Source organism: Onychostoma macrolepis, chromosome 16 (assembly GCF_012432095.1).
Source record: "Onychostoma macrolepis isolate SWU-2019 chromosome 16, ASM1243209v1, whole genome shotgun sequence".
Classification (NCBI taxonomy): domain Eukaryota; kingdom Metazoa; phylum Chordata; class Actinopteri; order Cypriniformes; family Cyprinidae; genus Onychostoma; species Onychostoma macrolepis.
The window spans coordinates 2,302,919-2,324,468 of record NC_081170.1 but is presented as its reverse complement, the minus strand read 5'-3'; the positions used below and the strand labels follow the sequence as shown (position 1 = coordinate 2,324,468).

The 21,550-nt window shown below is 33.0% G+C and overlaps 1 protein-coding gene across 1 annotated transcript; it reads left to right on the top strand.

Moving 5' to 3' along the window:
* The first annotated feature begins 203 nt into the window (after window positions 1-203).
* On the top strand, window positions 204-20,478 carry ptdss1a (phosphatidylserine synthase 1a). The gene is made up of 13 exons (XM_058747794.1): window positions 204-951; window positions 2,811-2,902; window positions 3,880-3,924; window positions 4,068-4,192; window positions 5,615-5,773; window positions 7,320-7,471; window positions 8,331-8,472; window positions 11,369-11,481; window positions 14,222-14,287; window positions 15,748-15,847; window positions 15,926-15,994; window positions 16,201-16,264; window positions 17,422-20,478. Exons 1-13 carry the CDS (start codon window positions 773-775, stop codon window positions 17,511-17,513), a joined length of 1,398 nt encoding a protein of 465 aa, XP_058603777.1. The 5' UTR covers window positions 204-772; the 3' UTR covers window positions 17,514-20,478.
* The last annotated feature ends 1,072 nt before the right edge of the window (window positions 20,479-21,550 follow it).

The following is a 21,550-nucleotide window of genomic DNA, read 5'->3' as shown; positions in this document are numbered from 1 at the left end:
CACACAATACTTTACATGTATGTCTAGTGGTTTGCAGAATTTTATGCAACATCAAATATAGCTACCTCTCACCACGATCAAAAAATAAACAGCTACAAAGACTTTGAAATGTATTTGGACATTTCAGTCCATTGCATTAGATACGAATATCAAATTATTTATTGTAAAGAAACACACTTACAAACAAAACATCTGAGAAAAAGATAGTTGGTTTTGAAATTAGAGATGTTGCCGCAGTCCTTTCCATGCAAAATAAAAATAAATAGACTCTCATGCAACTGGAGATAATTGTAATGATATTTTTCCAAAAGGTGCTATTTTTATGTGCAAACTTTTTTAAAAATCGCGTGCACTTTTGTCTGCTTTTTGGGGCCACTGTATGACTGAGGAAAGCTCAATGCCACGTTTGCCACTGTTGGTGCAAATGACACTCAACACAACAGCGTGACCTTCAGCGCGTGAGAAGCTCTAGCGCCGCTGCACGTTTTGACCCTTTCGGCTTGCCATACCGGCTGCACGCCTAGCACTGCATGCAAACCAATGAAAATGCAGGAATTGTCTGTTTTCCCCGAAAGCGTGTGCCATTTTTCCGCTCCGTGCATGCATCGCTCTCCCCGAGCAGCTGGTTGTGTTGTGCATGTATTAGGAGCCGGATTGCACACATGCATGGCCGTCATCCGGGTTGCATTCGCGCAGCAGACGCCAGAGAGGGAGAGAGAGCCGCTAACATCACGGCAGATCAAAGGTGAAGCCAGGACAGAGAGAAAAGAGCATGGCGTCCGCGTACGGTTCTAGGACCCTGAGTAAAGATGATGTGAACTACAGGATGCATTTCCGCATGATCAACGAGCAGCAGGTGGAGGATATCACCATCGACTTCTTCTACAAGCCTCACACCATCACCCTGCTCACATGCACCGTGCTCAGCCTCATGTACTTCGCGTTTACGCGGTGAGTGACGCACAACGCCAATGTCACACAAAGAACCGCAATGGCGGCATGTTACTGTAGCAACACTTCATCTCGCGGCTCCGTTTCATATAATAATCATGCTATCTAAATCTGAAGTCTCTGGCTTTTAGTTTGTGATTGTTGTGTTGGGGTCACCTATGTGCTATTAACTTAGCTGTCAACAAAACGATCCTCTAAATAGCCGATCTTCTACGGTCTTTCACTTCCGGGAAAACGAATTAAAATATTGATGACGTCACCGCGTACTCAGGGGCTTGTGCGGTTTTATTCTATGCAATGCGATCAGCGATTTGTGTAATCTAGCAAATACGAGAAGTAAACTGAAGACTACTGGCTGTTTATTTTTATTTTTTCATTAAAGTAAGCGTTGTAGTCATGGTCCTTGTACCTTCTGGTCATTTGATTTTCTAATTAAAAAGAGAAATGAGAAACAGTTTGATTTTCATTTTGTAATTTTGTTTAGGAAACAGATAAAAACAATAAATAAGCTAGATTTAGCTTACTTTTGTTGATGGGTAAAAATTATTGTATTTTCACAGCTGCTCCATGTATTGACAAAAGAAAAATGACCTCCGTCATTTTGGTCATGCGAGTAAGACACCAACAATAACAACAAAACGCTACAAAACCCTTTTGTAAAGTAAAGAAAACAAACGGTGTGCTTTCTGCCGTCTTGGTTTCTGTGTAGTTTAACCATGGTATTTGTTACTACACTTTTACTAATAAAACCATGGTTAATTTTCTTAAGGGATTTGTATTTGTAATATTTTTTTCTTTTTATAACTGTACTGCCCTAATGGTTTGATGTTTTGTACTGCTCTATAAATAATAAATTAAAAAATATATATTCCAATCTGAATCAAAAGATTCGCAATACGCTATCTGATTGGAGTGCTTCAAAACAGTGAATTATTTTGTGACGCAATGGTTTAACACATTAGGAGTTTTGAAAAAGCTCGGTTTCACCCATCATTAAACGTACAAGTGATGTTGAAATTCTTAAATGAATGGCTCTTTTGAATAGTTTGAACTGAATGATCAAAGTCACAAGTTTGAGTTTGAATCACTCAGAGCATTTCCGGTGTAAATGACTCACTTAGGTGATTCAGTTCGTCTGTTCCTCTGCTTTTCGCATCTTCAGTCATGTTCACACGACACTGTCAGTACTACTACTGGCTTAGCTCAATAGATTTATGACCAACTGAAATAAACCAAAAAAGTATGATGTTCACAAATACAATATCAATACTTGAATTCCCAAGATAACATTCAACACATCTAAGAACATATTCAGGAGAGGTAACCGGTTTACTGCTAACTAGAAACACCCCATTAATATGACGAACTGCACCTCAATGCACATGTTTGGAAACATTTGATCAGTTTGTATCATTCTAATTTTAATTTTTCTTCTATTTATCCATTTTTGTATTTTTTTTTTTTTTTTTTTTGCATGCGCATCTGTCTCCAATCCAGTATGCACTGCTCACTTTTTAAAATCCAGTGAAGAGCAGTCTGTCTTACAGTGACACTTTAAAATACAGTAATAAAATTAGTCCATTTCCTGATTATCGTCATCAGTCAGCGATATGTTTGCTTGGGTGAAAACAAAAGTGGTAAGTTCAACTTCCCATGCTGTCAGTTCCAGACTCTTATAGCAGCATTGTTAATAGGAAATAAATTATTTATATTTTCAAAATGTCAAGAGGAACCTATTTTTCTCTGACTGGTGTGTGTATAAGTGTAGAGAATTGTGAAACTGTGGTGGAATAGAAACAGGAAGATGGGCTGGGTAAACGTGGGTTTTTTCAGTGTGTGACCGCATGTTTCCGTTGCAGAGATGATGGAAACCCTGACAATAACCTTTGGGTGGGTCTCATCCTGGTCATCTCCTTCTTCTTGGTCATCAGCGTTCTCGCCTTCCCCAACGGTAAGAGTCTTGAAGCCACGCTGAAGATCTCAGCGTCCAGCGCTTTTGGCCATAAGTGTTTTATGATCATGGTCAGACGTGTTCAGGTTCATAATAGGACTGCAACGAATGATTAGTTTGATGTAACTTTGATATAAATGAACATGAAGTGGCAAATTGCAAAGCTGGTGCAAACGTATCCACATCTCTGTGATCAGATGCTTTCTGAACTGATGCTTTCTCATGTTTGTTGTGTGTTTTTGTTATTGCGAGGAAAGTACGCAGCATGTATTTCTATATTCATCTAAATGCCGCTCTCCAAAGACTATGACTAAAACTAAATCAAAATTTGCTGTAAAAATTAAGACTGTCACTAACAATAAATGCTGTTTGCATTTTTAACTCTACATGAATAACAGCAACAAACTTTGCCGTGAGTGTATGTATATATATATATATATATATATATATATATATATAATGACAGCATTTTTTCTCCTGGATCGGCTTTATTTACATCAAAGTCCCTTTCAAGGAAAGTCTGTTCACTCGGCGGCTATATTTGCAACGCCTCCGGTCAGCTCAAACAAGACCAAGTCCTATCTAAATGAATGTATCCTGAAATCTCAAAAACGCCCCATAAATTTACAATTAAATTACATATTTCAAAATAAGCAACAAAATCTGAAATGAAGTGCCCCATGAATGTTGTTTCTTATGCTCAAATAGCGCTCAAAAAAAGAGTACATACTTTTAGGGCATAGTATAAGTAGGCGAATTAGGATGCAGCATTTTTTGTTTACATTCATAAGTGCCATCTTCTTCCACTGGACTGCATGTGGGAGCGCTGAGTATAGTCTTGCGCTACAGCGCCACACTGGTCAAACCGTATCATTGCAGGCCCTTGCATTTGGTCATATGAGACGATAAAAATACTTGTCAATGCTTATTTATTGTCTATGATGTCAGCTACTAACCATCTTTGCCTTTTTTTTCAGGTCCGTTCACAAGACCCCATCCAGCAATATGGCGTATAGTGTTCGGTGAGTGGAAGCCTGGCACTGCTAGATGATCTTTAAACATGAATAAATGATGAAAGGGCAGATCTGCGGTCGTCTCTGAGTGGTTGGATTAGTGGGTTGGTGTGTTTCTCGTTTCTGAAGTGTGTGTTTGTGTTTTTGTGCAGGGTTGAGTGTGCTGTACTTCCTCTTCCTGGTTTTTATCATCTTCCTGAACTGGGAGCAGGTCAAGTCTCTCATGTTCTGGCTGGATCCCAATCTGCGCTACGCCAAACGGGAAGCCGACGTCATGGTCAGTGAGATCTGACCCACTTCTGTTGTTAAAGGAATCGCTCACGAATGCATTGTTCAAAATATTCTCTTCTGCTGGAGCTCGCAGATGTAGCTGGAGATCGTCAGTGTAGTTAGCGCAAAGAAAAACCATAAAAAAGTGACTTAAAATGAACATTAACTGAAATAAAATATTTGTAAAAGTTAAACTTATTTTATTTCAACTAGTTGCCAAGGAAACATTTCTCATTTTTAACTTGATATACTAAAATAACTAGTTCTAAAACGGAAATAAAAATTAATGAAAACTATACAGACATATTAAAAAAGACAAAATTCAGAACAAAATTATTTAAGCTTTAATTAAATAAAAATTATTTTTCAAATCATTTTTTATTTTAAAATTATTTAATTAAATTAAAAATGAAAACAGACAACACTTCATAAAAAAGAAAATTTAATTGGGCCCTATGTTGTTGAATAATAATATATTATTTTTTTTGCTGAAGGTTTATGAAGTTAAATAATTAGACATGTTCTTTGATTATTAAAATTAAGTCAAACCATTAAAATGTTTCAGTGGGTGTATCAGTAATAAGGCACATTTTAGAAAAATAATTTAAGATGCAGGAAAATGTAATAAAATATTTTTATAATTTAATATTTAATAAAATACTGATTTAATAAAATGTTTAAAATTTAATATTTAATCAAATAATGTAGTAATTTTAATAAAATGCATGCTTTTTAAAATTAAATCAAACTATTTAATTTTTTTTAATTAAATACGGAATCCAGTTAAATTAAAATATATTTATATTAAATTATATTTAAATTTTATTAATTTAATTGATTATACGTGGTTTTTGATTATTAAAATTACATCAGACCATTTGATTATTAAAATTAAATTAAAACAGTATCCAGAAAAAAATTAGATTTAAATATTTTAAAATGGTGGACGAATTGAAAACATGAAACTTAAGCTTAGTTTATTACAGTTAGTTGCCAAGGCATCATGTCTCATTCTTGAAATGACTAAAACTGAAATAAAATGAATAAATGCGATAAGACAAAAGCATGCAAAATTAGTAAAAATTTTTAAATGAAAACAAAATATAAAAATGCTATAATAAAAACTATACTAGTGATGCTAAAATAGCACCATCACAAATCTCAAACTGATGCACTGTGTTCAGTTTAACACTGTTATGTCCTATAGCACCTTTAAAGGGATAGTTCACCCAAAAATGAAAATTCTGTCATTAATTACTCACTTGCTGTCTATGAGAGGGTCAGAGAGCTCTCGGATTTCATCAAAAATATCTTAATTTGTGTTCTGAAGATGAACGAAGGTCTTATGTTGAGTAATTAATGACAGAATTTTTGGGTGAACTATCCCTTTAAGCACGTGTTAAACTGTTACTGTTGTGATGATTGACAGGAGTATGCCGTCAACTGTCATGTGATCACCTGGGAGCGAATCCTCAGCCACTTCGACATCTTTGCCTTCAGTCATTTCTGGGGTTGGGGAATGAAGGCTCTGCTGATCCGCAGCTATGGACTGTGCTGGACCATCAGCATCACCTGGGAGCTGACCGAGGTACACATTACTTCACTTACAGCAAGAACCTGAAGTTACACTGATTCATAGAAGACAGTATATGATGATCACAGCTAACGACCGTTTGATTATGTTTGCCAGAAGAAAAAAAAAAGAGGAGGAGTTATATTTTCATTTGATTACATTTGAAAAGATTAAATGAATGGTTGAAAGTTTTATGCATTTGTTTGATTACCACTCTTTTCAATAATAAATTTGTGTTAAAGCATAAAACACAGAATGCAGAAAAATTAAAACAGAGAACACCGAATTTACTTGAAATAAAATAATTGTTAATGGAAATTTAATATATATATATCAACAAGTTGCCAAGGAAACATTTCTCATTTTTATTTAGTTTAACTTGATGTACTAAAATAACTAAAACTGAAATAAAGCTGAACTGAAATAAAATAATATAGGGAACTAATATAGACATTAAAAAGACAAGAAAACAACAAAATGAATAAAACTTAAATTAATTTAAATTAAATTATTATATGTATTTTAAAAATTAATTAAATATTAAAAACAACACAGAATTTCTAAAAAAAAAGATAACTAAATAAATGAAACGCCTTTCACTATTATTGTTGAAATGTTATTTATTTATTATTGTAATAATAATGAGATTCTTAAAGTTTATGAAATGAATTGATTAGACATTATTTTTGATTATTAAAATTAAATCATACCATTAAAACCAAGTCCATAATTAAAGTAGAAATTTGGGATAAAATAAAATTTGATATGATCCAGATGGAGTATTTGATAAAAATGTGATTTACTCAGCTTTTTGCTCAAAATGTTGCTTTTATGAAACCTGCCTACATTAAGTGTTGATTAAAAAACTATTAAAATGAATAAAACTTAAATTAATTTAAATTAAATTATATTTATTTTTAAATAATTAAATTAAATATTAAAAACAACACAGAATTTCTAAAAAAAAGATAAATAAATAAATAAAATGCCTTTCACACCTTCCCTGTTATTGTTGAAATGTTATTTATTTATTTATTTATTTATTATTATTGTAATAATAATATGAAATTCTTAAAGTTTATGAAATTAATTGATTAGACATTATTTTTGATTATTAAAATTAAATCATACCATTAAAACTAAGTCCATAATTAAAATAGAAATTTGGGATAAAATAAAATTTGATATTGTTCAGCATCTGGCTCCAAATTAAGTTTGGTTCAAACTCTAGTTTAGCAATCCCAGAATGCATTGTGAAATGCTCAGTAAAAAAAAAAAAAAAAGTATAAAATAATTCTCTATGAGTTTTCAAATTACATGGTGAGAAATATTGATAAATATAATTAAAAACAAATTAATAAATGATTAATTCAGTTATTATTTGCAATTAATTAAATACCACAACGTATTAATAAAATAGTTAAAACTACTCATCACAGCATCACATTGTTCATTAGGAACATGCTAATGGCATCGTGTGAAATAAGCTGAAATCACTGGAGTCTGATGTGCGTTTGCTTGAAGAGACGCACAATAACTGGGGAATAATCTCTCTGCACAGCTGTTCTTCATGCATCTTCTTCCTAATTTCGCGGAGTGCTGGTGGGATCAGGTCATCCTGGATATTCTGCTGTGTAACGGCGGAGGGATCTGGCTGGGGATGACCGTCTGCCGCTTTCTGGAGATGCGCACGTATCACTGGGCCAGCATCAAGTAAGAAACGCCCTCAAACGCTGCCTTCTCGGTTCAAATCTAAAGGGAACGTGGCTTTTTCAGTTCTTGGTCCTACGCTCTGGAACTCTTTACCTTTATCCATCAGATCATCCCCTACATTATCTTCTTTTAAATATTCCCTTAAAACATATCTTTTTTCTCAGGCTTTTGCTTAACTCTTTCCCTGCCAAGCACAGAATTTTCCACGTTCTCGCTGTTATACGCTAGGGGGCGCTATTACACGTCTCCCGAATGAGTCTAGAATCGCTCGATCAAAAACACAGACCAGGAAGACGCAGAAACCAGCGATCTCATATGTAAGCATATGCATATGAAAAATAATGCGATAGTCAACACTAACCGCATATAAATGAAAGTTGCCTAATGTTACCGAGTGAAATGTGGATCTAGAAAGTGTTAAAGCATTGCGATGCTGATGGAAGCCATCTACTGCATCTGTGCTTTGATGATAATATGTGATCCAGATGTAGTATTTGATAAAAATGTGATTTACTCAGCTTTTTGCTCAAAATGTTGCTTTTTTATGAAACCTGCCGACATTAAGTGTTGATTATAAAAACAATACTTGAAGCTAGAATAAAACCGATTTTTTTTTTTTTTTTGAAAGTAGAGGATTTGATCTTTATTTTGATGTATTGCATGTTCAGATGTTTTCTTTTGTTTGGTGATGTTTGTATTACTTATTGTAGTATTCTTTTTGTTGGTTGGTATTTCTGATGTTTTGGCTGTGCAGCACCTTGGTCAGCACTTGTTGCTTTTAAGGAGCTATGCACATAAACTTGACCTTGACCTTCTGAGAGTGTTTGTCAGAGACTGACGGTGTGTTTGTGCCGCACAGAGACATCCACAGCACCACGGGGAAGATCAAGCGCGCCGCTCTGCAGTTCACGCCAGCCAGCTGGACATACGTGCGCTGGCTCGACCCGAAGTCCTCCCTTCAGAGAGTGATGGGAGTCTATCTGTTCATGATCATATGGCAGGTCGGTCCATTCACTTCTCTATCAGCCAAAGTTAAAAAATAAAACACTTCATTGGGGTCTTAGATTCGTACAGTTTTATGAATTAAATTAGTTAAGTTCACTCAAACCATTAAAACTGAATTAAAAAGATTAAAACGGAAAACATGGAATTTGGGAAAAATACATTGGATTTTATGGTGCATGAGAGTGACTTTTATATATATATATATATATATATATATATAATATAATCAAATAATTGCTCTCATTTTAGGTTTGGTTCAAATCCTAGTTAGTTTAGCAATCCCAGAATGCACTGTGAAAAACAAGACAATAATAAAAAATGTATTTCTTTTAGTATGTTTTATATAATAAGTATTAATTATCTTTCTCATAATTCTTTATACAGTATAGTGCACACACATATATTAGAGATCGACCGATATATCGATTTACCGATATTTCTCCCGATATTTATGTTTTTTACCATAATCGGATATCGGTTTTGTAATATCGGATTCACTGATAAATGCTACCATCTTGTGGGTGTTTTGAGAATTGCGCGCAGGATCGTCGTTGCAGCGCGTTTGAGGGGAGACGAGACGACAACAACAATCACAATTTGAGTAGGCTATGGTTATAATTCTGTGTAAATGCATAGATTCTAGCATTTCATAATCTAGAATGACAAAAACATATTAATAATTCTGATATCACATACCAGTTGAGAAATGCAATAAAACACGTTTTGTTTGTTATATTTCAATATTCCAGAGAATATTATTCAGTGAATTAACATTATCCAGTTAATTATTCTTCACTCTTTAGCCTATTAAAAAGCTTATAAACCTAAAACTGTAGTTTAAAATGAAGTTTTGAAAATGAGACATTCTACATTTATTTTGCTTAATTTTAAATCGGTGTTGCTGCTGATGCTTTTTATAAATAAAATGTTTTTATTGTTGTAATATGATTAAATTTAAAACAAATATTAAGATTAAATTTAACATGAAAGACCTTTTTTTCAACCTTTTTTTTTTCTTTTTTTTTAAGATGACAAAGGAGGAAAAACCAAAGTGAAGTATGGACTTACTTCACTCAGTTATTTATTTACTTTATGAAATAAATAAGTAAATGAATATCGGTTCTGCCTATCTGTTATCGGGCACATAAACATGCAAATAATTGGTATCGGTTATAAAAAAATCAATATCGGTCGATCATACATATATACATATATATATATATATATATATCACACACATTGAGTCTTTCTTCAAATTATATGGTGATAAATATATTTAATTAAATACCAGTTTATGAATATTTCTCACTTTGTCTTTGTGTTTTATTTATTTATATTTTTTTGGTGGGTGGAGTCTGTCTCCAAATTATATAGTGAGAAATATTGATAAATTTTATTAATTTGGTAACACTTTACAATAAGTTTCCATTTGTTAACATTAGTTAGCATGAACTAACAATGAAAACTACTTCTAAAGCATTTATTAATCTTAGTAAATGTTCATTTCAACATTTACTGAATAAATGATTAAAACTGAAAGTTGTTCATATTCTTTAAAGTTACCTGAGCTGACACTAACTAACAATGAACAGTTGTGTTTTTATTAACAAAGATGAATAAATACTGTAACACATGTATTGCTATTGTTAGTTAATGTTAGTTAGTGCATTGACTGTCATTAACTAATGGGACCTTATTGTAAAGTGTTAGCGTTAATGAAATTCCAATTAATACATTTTAATAATCCAATTATTAATTAGAATTAATCCAATTTATCAAATAATTAAAACTACTAGAGTTAACTGTAACCGTCTTTATTAGTCAGTTTTTTTGTTTTTGTTCTTTATTGTCAGCATAAAAAATAACTAGTTTAACGAACTCTAACTAGTTCAGAAGTGTGGGTCACATGAGTTCTCCTGAGAGAACAGGCTCTGCCCCCGAGCCGTTTCCACGGCGATGAAAGGCCGCTCTTCATTCTCTATTGTGTGCGAGGAGGGTGGTCCACTCGCTCCCTACCGAGGGCCCTTTAAACAGTAATTAAATGTCTTTGAGATGGGAATTGGAGGAGGAGGAGATGCTTCATTTCCACTTCACAGACTCAGAAAATCAGCTGCCAATACCGTGAATCTCTGAAGCACAATCTCTACCAGTTGCACTGGATTTTGAGGCTAAATATGGGATTTCACATGAATGTGGCTTTGAAAAGTAGTAATTTCCTCTGATTGCTTTTTAGGCTTTTAGATCATTTGACTTATTTGAAGTAGGTCAGGTTATAAAAACAGAGCGACTACATGTGTGATGTGCAAAAAATGATGTTTTAAATCCGATTTTCTGAATCTCAGCTGCTTGATTGTTTATATTGTTGCAAAATGTGAACTATATTATCGCACAGCTGTAATTTGATAAATGCAACTAAGGCGTAGTTGCATTTATAGACTCTACACTACACAACTTTTTGCAGAACTCTAAATACAGTTCTCTACATTACACGCATCATTCGAAACTAACAGCTCTTGTGTTTAATTTGGGAAACACTGCCGTTTTAATGCCACACTCATTTACTGATGACCTACACAGTGATCGTGTGTGAAAACACTTAATCATTTGTTCACTTAGTAATCAGAACTCATTTATTTTTTATTTTTTTAGAAAGAAATTATTTGCATTTCTGTTTACATTGTATCCATATTGCACAAAGCACTTTATAAATAAAGCTGACTTGGCTTATATGCATATTCTGTGTGTGTGTGTTAACTAATCTGTTAATAAATTCATTCAAATTAGTTCTTTACTGCATAAAGCTTTATTAAAACTGTTTCTTTCCCTCTGATCTTAAGGATCAGTTTAGTTTGTTTTGGTTGATTGGTTATCTTCCTCTGTCTCTGACTCAAGCTGACGGAGCTGAACACATTCTTCCTGAAGCACATCTTCGTGTTCCCAGCATGCCACGCTCTCAGCTGGTGCCGGATCCTGTTCATCGGGATCATCACTGCTCCTACTGTACGGTAAGTGAAGAACACACATTTTAGACTTTTATTTGGTGCAAAATATACCTAAAGGCCATTTGCACTCATTAAAATTTAATTACATTTTTTTAATTGATTAAAAATGTAAAAAAATTAAATTACAGTTAATAAAATAAAACAAAACATAATTAATATAAAAACAATCAAATAGAAATATGATGCCTGCACACCTGAATCGTTAATTAAATCATAATGTAAAATTAAAATTGATTAAAAATGTACCACAAAAATGGATAAAATTCAAATGAATATTAATGTAAAAACAATTACCAACATAACATAAACCACAAGGGCAACGCAACAAATAAATAACATTAGCCGTCTTACGAGAAAGCGTACCCTGAATTTGAAAGGTTTTCACCGTATGAGGATGTGTAAAAGTCAACGTCTTATATGTGAAATTGCACAATTCCCACATCTGTAATTCCCATACGGTGTTTTATTCAAGAAATGAGGAGCAGGTTTCAAATCAGATCTGACCAAGATATTTGGAAGATTAGGTGTTTTCTTACACACTAAACGAGGTGGTTCATCAAAACACTTCTCGAGACCGTGATCACTCTCTACAATATGCCAATGTTTCAATAAAACATGATTAATGTCCTTCGAAACAGGCGAATATTGAATGTAACAATTAATCCAACGTTTAAATTTTTTTTGTTTTTTAACGAGACTGCATCTTTAAAACGACTCGCTGCAGACTGGATGCACTCTTCTCGATATGATCGTTTTCTGAATCTCTCCGATAAGATTTGTGATTGCTGTTGAAAATACGGCGAATACGACTAAATTGTGAAATTGGTAACGAGCGCTTTAATGACACAGGATGATAAGATGGTATTACGGTCAGTTGGTTTGCGATACAAAGTAGTTTCGATGCCCGATGCAGTGCGAAGAACAAGCACATCCAAACAATTCATTTTCTCTTGATGAAATTCAATGGTAAATTTCAACGCACTACATTTGTTGTTTACCAAACTATGAAACTCCATTAGCTCAGATTCAGCACCACTCCATATTAAAAAAACATCATCAATATATCGTTTCCATAGAACAATGTGTCTCAAAAAATCATTTACCCCAGGGTTTAACACAAACTGATGTTCAAACATCCCACAAAATAGGGATGCAACGCTTGGGGCCATCTTGGAACCCCTGAAATCTGCAAATAATAATCTGACCCAAACAAAAAATAATTATGTGAAGGCACCAATATAATATATTCGTATTCATCTTTGGTCAGCTGATCTGAATCTACAAAGAGTTGTAAAGTATTGTATACAGATGTCTTAAAATGCACCAAAGGATTCGTACTAAAATTTTTATAAAAAACTGAATTATTTGTATCTGAATTTCAAATTCGTATTTTTTTTAGATCTAAAATCACCACTGCGCCACCCTTATCAGCACTTTGAATCACTATAGACCAATAAGTGATTCCAATTCTGACAGTTGTGCCTTCGTCAAGTTATGATTTTAATATAGATACTTCATCACTTTCTACAAGCCTACAATAAGTGGATTTACCTCTAAAACTACCTTTATTAGAGCTGTAATAAATTTACCTCTAAAACTTTGAAAATTCGTATTTCTGAACATCGGTGTGCAATTAGACATCGCGATCCAAAAAGTCCAGTAGCTCAGCGTTTTGCAAACTCGAGACACTCCGTTTCCACTCTTCAGGACATAGATATAGAGGCAGTCAAGTGTCCACGGCGCGGTGGTGATATTAATAAATTACTTTTACAACGTGAGGCTTATTGGATTTTTACATTAGATACGTTGTCCCCGAGACGATTAAATGAGGACTTTGATATGCGTCCATTTCTTTAAATATGAAATACCTATCTATTTATATGGCTTTTTTACAGCTCTAATAAAGGTTTTGATGGTACTGGATGAATTTATGTACGTAGGCAGGTGTCAATTAATGCTGTTGAATTGTAGATTGAGAATTGTATTTTGTTATTTTGCATAGTTTTATATGTTCTGTTTTTCTTTTTTTCTTGACTGATATGTTATTGTTTTGGTTTATTTGTTGGGGTATTATTATGGTAATATCGTGTTAGGTCATGTGACCTTTGATCACCTGGAGGTATAAAGAGAGGCATATCAGTGTTGTTCATTTGTCTGATGAAGAGCCTGCGCGCTCCAAACGTAACACTATGCAAATTTTTTAAAATAAATTTCTTTGATACTTTTGGAGCTTTGGTGTTGCCGACTTTGCATTTCTAATATGCTTCTACATAAAAATTGATAAAATAAATAATATTAATATGAAAACAAGCCAATTAAAATGTAATGCCTGCACACCTGAATCATTAATTAAATCATAACAATTTAAAATTAAAAAGTAACAAAAACTGATAAATTAAAATAAATAATAATATAAAAACAATCCAATGAAAATGCAATGCCCACACACCTGAATTATTATTTAAATAATAAAAATGTAAAATTAAAATGTAACAAAAACTGATAAAATTTATAAATAATATTAGTATAAAACAATCAAATTAAAATGTAACCTGAATCATTTATAGGTGCGTGGGATGAAAATGCAATATTCTATACTAAAACAACAGTATTTGTTTACTTGCATGTCATGATGTGACCATTAAATAATATCAGAGAAATATGCATGCATGAAATATGCAAATGTGTTGTTAAATTATTGAAATGTTGATGTGATCTGATGTTCCTCTGCTCTGATGTTTAGGCAGTATTACGCGTATCTGACGGACACACAGTGCAAGCGGGTCGGGACTCAGTGCTGGGTGTTCGGGTGAGTCTGAGCGCTGCTCGTGCGAATCTGGAGCATTGCTGCTGGTCAAACGTTGAACCACAAACCCGCATGAAAGCTGCTGGTCCTCTGTTGTAATTATAATTCGCCTCGTCTCAGATATGAACTAACACAATGACCTAGATTTGAGTTTTATCTTGTGCCAAACATCTGGGTTAAACCATTTAGATTTGATCTAACATCCTTCTGCTTCATGTTGCACAAAATCCAGTAGAACGAACGTTGAGCTGTACGATATATTGAAATAAAACTGATATTGCTTAGTGCATTTGTCAAATGCATATGAGATTTATATGCAGCTTCACTCTGATGAATAAAATCATGAGTATAATTATATAAATTATTATTAGTGCTGTCAAACAATTAATCGCAATTAATCGGATCCAAAATAAGTTTTTGTTTACATAATGTGTGTGTGCACTGTGTATATTTATTTATATATAAATACACACACACATGCATGTATATATTTATATTCATATAATTTAATTTATATATAAATATATTTAATATATAAACATCATATTTGTCTTAAATATATACATGCATGTGTATTTACATATACGTAATAAATATACACAGTACATGCATATATATATTATGTAAACAAATTCCTTTATTTTGGATGCAACTAATCGTTTGACGGCACTAATTGTTATGTATTAAATATTTATTAATTTGTCATGCGAGTTTGAACACTGTGCAGTATTTATATATATTTTAAAAATTTAAACCGTGAAAATAAAACACTTATTATATATATATATATTATTTGTTTACCTGCATGTCATGTGATCATTAATTAATATCATAGAACTGCAAACATGCAAATGTGTAGTTAAATTACTGAAAGATTAATCTAGACTTCATCTAACATCCTTTGGCTTTATGTTGCACAATTCATGTCTAATAAAAAGTATGGTTGCACTATATATCAAAATAAAATCGATATTGCTTAGTTCAATTGTCAAATCACGCAGTCTGATTTAATGTAATCAATTTGCACTAATGTTTTCCCTCTGAAACTGGCAACGCATATTTTATTAGCTTGAAACCCTTCAAAATAAAAGCTTGATGGTTTAGAGTTGAAAATTAAGAAATTAAATATTTTTGCAATATTAAGTTATTTTTTGTAATTTTGCAGTAAAATAAAAAACATTTCTCAGTATTTTTTTTTATTTTGCTCATTATTTTTGTTTCATAATAATCGCAATAAAATCATGATGATCATTATTATAGTATTTTATAGGCCTATGAAGCCCTAAAAGATTCCACAATTTAAAAAAAAGCATTTTTTAATCATTATTTTGATGCACTCTGCAACGGATTCACACCACTGACTCTAGAATGATTCAGTCTTTCCAAATAAAGCTATTCAAGCCATCAGGCAGAAACATGAAATCTCGCAATGTCATGCCAATCTCTGGTTTTCTGTCCTGCAGAGCGATCGCTTTCCTGGAGGCCTTGGCGTGCATTAAATTCGGACAAGACTTGTTTTCCAAGATGCAGATTCTGTATGTGATTCTGTGGCTCTTGTGTTTGGTGAGTCCCTGCGGTCTGATTGTGGGAGGAGATGGTCTCTGTGTAGTGTTTTAATGTGTTTGTGTCTGGCGTCTGCAGGCTTTCATCACGTTCCTGTGTCTGTATGGGATGGTCTGGTTTGCTGAGAACTACGGGCCCCGACAGAAGGTGCGTCATTTACTCAATCGCTGTGAGACTTTCTTACTTCACTGGAAAACATTCAGTTAAGAATTACATCTGTATTGTGCAAAAACAGAAGACCCAAGTCAATTCTTTGCTAGAAAGCATCATAAAGGATTATTGCTAGTGCTACTACAGTATATAAATAATATAGAATATAAAATGTTGTATGTATGAATGATGTGACTCTGCAGAGCTTCTCGGAGTGTGAGGACAGTATTTACACGGAGCCGGGCGACGCTGAGTCTGAATACACAGGTACAGAAACATCATTCACACGCTCCACAACAGCGTGCTGGTTATTAATGCTTCGTTATGGTAATGATGGCTCACAAAAACACTGAATCTAAGCTGTAGTGTTATGACCTCTTGTGGTGACCCAGCAGAAACACATGGCTGCCAAGTAGACGGCAGTTGTTTCTAATACTAGACTACTGCTACTGCACAGTGTATATATACTGTATTTTATTTAAGTGACGCTGGAAGCCACACTGGAAATGGAAGGTCAAGTCAAGCATATAATTGTTGCACATTTTGGCAAATTTATTAGATCATACATGTAGTCTTTTAAGTTTTTTTTTATGAGTGTGTGTATATGTGTTTTTTATTTTATTTTTTTTGTCATTTTTGATATCTTTTATTATTTTGAATTAGTTTTTGTATTTTTCTTTTTCATTTGAAAGTTTTCATAATTTTGTTGGGTTTTGACACTTGTTCGATTATTGCTTTTTAATTTTTTTTAATTAGTTTTCATTTTAGTGTTTTCCATTTTTCATTTTAAGTTGAAAGCTTTACTAATTTTGTTGTTTTTTTTTGGTCATTTTCATTAGATATCATTTTTTTCAATATTTTGAATTCGTTTTTATTTTTGTTTTTTCCCCTTTTATTTTAATTTGGAAGTTTTCGTAATTGTTGAATTATTTTATATTTTTGTATTTCATTTTAATTTCAGTTAAAGTTTTAGTGATTTTAAGTCATTTTCAATACAAAAATACTTTTTCAGAAGTTTTTTTTTTTCTCATTTTTATTAGATATAATTTGAAATATTTTCCATTGTAATTGTATAGTTCTGTTTTTTTTTTTGTTTTTTTTTGCTTTGCCGACTAGCTGGAAATTTTTTTACATTTATTTTATTTCAGTTAAGGTATATTTAAATTTTTTTATGGTTTTAGTTAATGATGATAACCCTTATAGTCAATGCATATAGTAGGTTTGCATGCTATGTACAGTAAACAAAAATTTATCTGCAGAAACTGTAAAATATCATTATGCAATTGTCAAATATCCAGTCAGTCCAGTTAATTTGTTTCTGTATAGATCTTTGCAAACATGCACGCATTATATGTTGTGCATTCTGTGCATGAACGCAAACATACGCGCCAGTGTAATCTCTCACACTGTAATGTGTTCTGTAGGGGATTTTGAGACGGACAGCACAACTTCCTCTTCCACCAGGAAACGGAGGGACTCTGGAAATAACAGAAGCATCAACGGCGTGGAGAAATAAGGCCGTCTCTGAAAGGCTTTTCGACGGGAACTTTTGCACAGGTGTCGCTCCTGTTAGCGGAGGGAACATCGGATGACTGTGATGATGATGATGATGATGATGATTATGATGATGAAGGGTTAAATGGCGCTGCAAGACCCTTTGAAAAGGCAATACTGTGTGTCCGGTGTTTAGTTAGCGAGCTCACTTTACCTACAGAGACCGGTTAACCAGGTTAGATCCCAAGCAGTGCTGTGCGTCATGGTGTTTTCAGTCGCATGCGTGACTCGTATCAGTGCTGGATTTGATGTCACAGCTGTATTTTACTGTATGCAGCAGATTTCAGAGTATGTAATTCATTATCATAATGCGTTTACAAATTATCACAAGTCAACATGATATCAGAATTTACCCTTTTTACCTTCTTGAAACACGTTCTTATTGTGCATTTTGCTGGTGCATGTTCTTTTAAATAATTTTCTTTTATTGATAATCGGCCATAAAAATGTAAATGTAGAGTTTGGGCTTTTTTATGTTTTTGAAAGAAGTCTCTTCTGCTCACCAAGGCTGCATTTATTTGATAAAAAATACAGTAAAAAAATTGAAATATTATTGTAATTTAAAATAACTGTTCTCTATGTGAATATCTGTTAAACTAATATATTTTTGTGATCAAAACTGAATTTTCAGCATCATTACTGCAGTCTTCAGTGTCACATGATCCTTCAGAAATCATTCGAATATGCTGATTTGCTGCTCAAGAAACATTTCTGATTATTATCAATGCTGAAAACATTTATATTTTTGTGGAAACCGTGATACGTTTTATTTTTCGTGATTCACAGATGAATAGAAAGTTCAAAAGAGCAGCATTTATTTGAAACGGAAATCTTTTGTAACGTTATAAATGTCTTTACTGGCACTTTTGATCAATTTAATGCATCCTTGATGAATAAAAGTATTTCTTTCTTACAAATGAAATCTTACTGAGCCCAAACATCTGAATGCTAATGCACATCAGATTATGACGGTAAAATGGTTTGCGAGTGGCATCTCATGTTGACTTTAGCGAGGACTGTTGCTGTGTTTTGGCCAGTGTTCGATCAGACTGACTTCATCTGTTCAGGAGTTGAATGTTTCCAGGTTAAGCTGCTTTAAAGGAATCATGTTAGAGATGAATGCAGGTTCATCGGCCTGAATCTCACCGAAAGCACATGGTTTTTAGCACTTTCAGAGTTTGATGCTGTACTTGATGCGCAGGATGTTTTATCGTGAGATGTTTGTTTCTAGTGCATCTCTGCTTCTCCAGTGATGTTCGACAGCTGCTGCCGTCACTGCATTTCTCATGGAAGCTTATTTCAGCCACGGAATAAAAATTCAAGTACTTCTGAACTTTTAATCTCACAATTCTGACTTTTTTTTTTTTTTCTCACAATTCCGAGTTTGCATCTTTGTAATTCTGGCTTTTATTTTTTAGAATTAAGAGATGCATTCAGTTCTGAGAAGTAAAATCTTATTGCAAGTTTACAACCGACAAATGTGAGACAAACTTGCAAATGCAAGAAAGTCAGAATTGTGAGAAAGATGTCAGAAATGTGAGATATAAAGTCACAATTGCCTTTTTTTCCTTTTTTATTCTTTGGAGAAAACAAGCTTGTCAAAATAAAATTGAAAAAAGGCACATTTCTGACTTTTTCCTTATTTTTTTGTCTCACATTTCTGACTTTTTGTCACCATTCTGATTTTTTTCTAATCTCATGTATGACAATTTTAAAGTAAAACTTAAATTGAATTACATAAAAAAAAATCTAAATTGCATTTATCTTTTAAATCTGAATTTTAACCCCCTCACATTTCTAATTTTCTTCTCACAATTTGATTTATCTCACATTTCTGACTCACAATTCAGATTTAGTTTATTCTCACCTTTCACTTATTTTATCAAATATGAGTTGTTTTTTTCTTGCAATTCAAATTCTCACATTTGACTCTTCTTTCAATTTAGATTTTTCTATCTCACATTTATGCATGCCATCTCATTTCTTGCATTTGCACAGTTCAAAATGTAATTGTATACATACAGAAATGCAGTTTATGTACAGTGCAGAGAAAGGCAAAAAAGAAACCATAAACATTACATTTTCACAAATTATAATGTAGGATTATTATTCATGAAAAAAGTCAGACTTGTGAGATTTTTATTGTTTTGTTCCTCGGTGGAAATAAGCTTCTGTAGTGTTTAGTTTTGCATGTTTGCTAGAATCATCATTTAATCACATTAATATGATCCTGATCATCACACCCTTACAGCAGTATTCAAGCCTTCACAGACTTCTGTGTCCCTTTAACACAGATATCGTGTGCCTGCATGCATGTTTCAATAACTATCACCTGTTACTTGTTTGTGTGTGTTGTGCATTAGTGTTTTTCCTGCGTGGCTGACGTATGTTTGTGCTGGTCTTGTTTTAATTGCAGTATCCTCAGACTGAAATGTTTTGCACTCACTGTTTCCTCAGTTCTCACAGTTATCTGCTCGTCTGTTAACTAGGCTGTCGGTGGTTTATTACTCACACTAACGCGGCTGTTATGTGTTGGTTGATATATCACTAGTGTTTATAACCAAACACCTTCTCCTGTGAATGAATTCTGTTCCTGTATTAATGTGACGATCTGCAGATGGTCCGAGCGTCACGTGAAGCTTCATATCCATTTGCCAAACTCTTGTGTTGTGTGTCTGTTTGGCCATCATGAAACCTTTCAATGCCTTTTTGTCCTAATTTTTGCATTTCACGTAAATTGTAAACGATTCAGTGTCTTTCAGTGATATTAAACGACCAGTTTTCAGTGAAGAATGGCACAGCGTGACTGAACTTTGCAGCTTTTCAATATATGACGTTTGTTTGTGTTTGTTTGCTCACAGTTTACATGCAACTACTTGGGATGTAACTGAATTTTGTGATTAAATTTCATGTTTCTTGTGATTTTATATTTTCCTGTATTTTTTTTATTGTTTTGATTTTGGGCTTTTAATCACAAGTCTTTTTTTTTTTTTTGTCCCTTCAGAAACAAAAATGTTGCAGCCAGATCGTCATCAGATGCTGTTCATTTTTTAAAAATAAATTTTATTTTATTGATTTTATAATAAATTAAATTATAAATTCGAATATAATGATAATAAAAATAAGTTATTCTATTACTACTAAATTTTTTATAATTATTTTTATTTATAAATATTATATTATATAATTCTATTAAAATATGACCCTGGACCACAAAACCAGTCTCTTACTTGATCTTTACTTAATATCCTAATGATTTTTGGTATAAAAGAAAAAGTATTAATTTTGACCCATACAATGTATTGTTGGCTATTGCTACAAATATACTTGTTCTTATGACTGCTTTTGTGGTCCAGGGTCACATATAAGTTATTTATTTATTTTACAGGAGTAGTTAAAACCAATAAAATATTGATAATGAATGGGCCTAATAGATCTAGTAGTATGCGCTTTAACATTCAGTCCCAATCATATTTGAATTAAATGCCACTTATGACAGAACTGCTGGAGGATAGTGTGGAAATAACTGATGTGACTGTATGAGTGTTTGAGTGTTTTTGGCGGTCAGGATCTGCATTGGTGGACGCTGAGCTCATCTGACCAGCTCTACTCACCAGCGGCGTCAGATGTCAGACTGAAATAGACATGTTTAGAGCTCTGAGCTCCGTCTCATGTTTCAGAAAGCCTGTTTTAGGATCATGCTTTGTTGTGCAATTTTCAGGATATTTACCCACTAAATTCAATAATAATAATAATAATAATAAAGATTTTATTTTCTATCATTTAAATGTAATTGTATAATTTAAAAGTATTTGTTATTGTTATTATTAATAGTAATAATATAGTTTTAATTGCTATTATGCCATTTTAACTTTTGTAATGCTTTAAAAATGGACATTTTTTTATTGCTATGATTACGTTTTTTGATTATAGTAAATGTCACAGTAAATATATGGACTATTTTTATATACAAATAATTTCTTCTTTTTAAGAATATTA

What these genes read in the sequence shown, in the direction of transcription:
- ptdss1a (XM_058747794.1), top strand. Translation starts at nt 773, where the DNA reads ATGGCGTCCGCGTACGGTTCTAGGACCCTGAGTAAAGATGATGTGAAC. An exon ending in AATATGGCGTATAGTGTTCG is followed by an intron (nt 3,925 to 4,067) that starts GTGAGTGGAAGC and finishes GTTTTTGTGCAG; the next exon opens with GGTTGAGTGTGCTGTACTTC. An exon ending in ATCACTGCTCCTACTGTACG is followed by an intron (nt 11,482 to 14,221) that starts GTAAGTGAAGAA and finishes TCTGATGTTTAG; the next exon opens with GCAGTATTACGCGTATCTGA.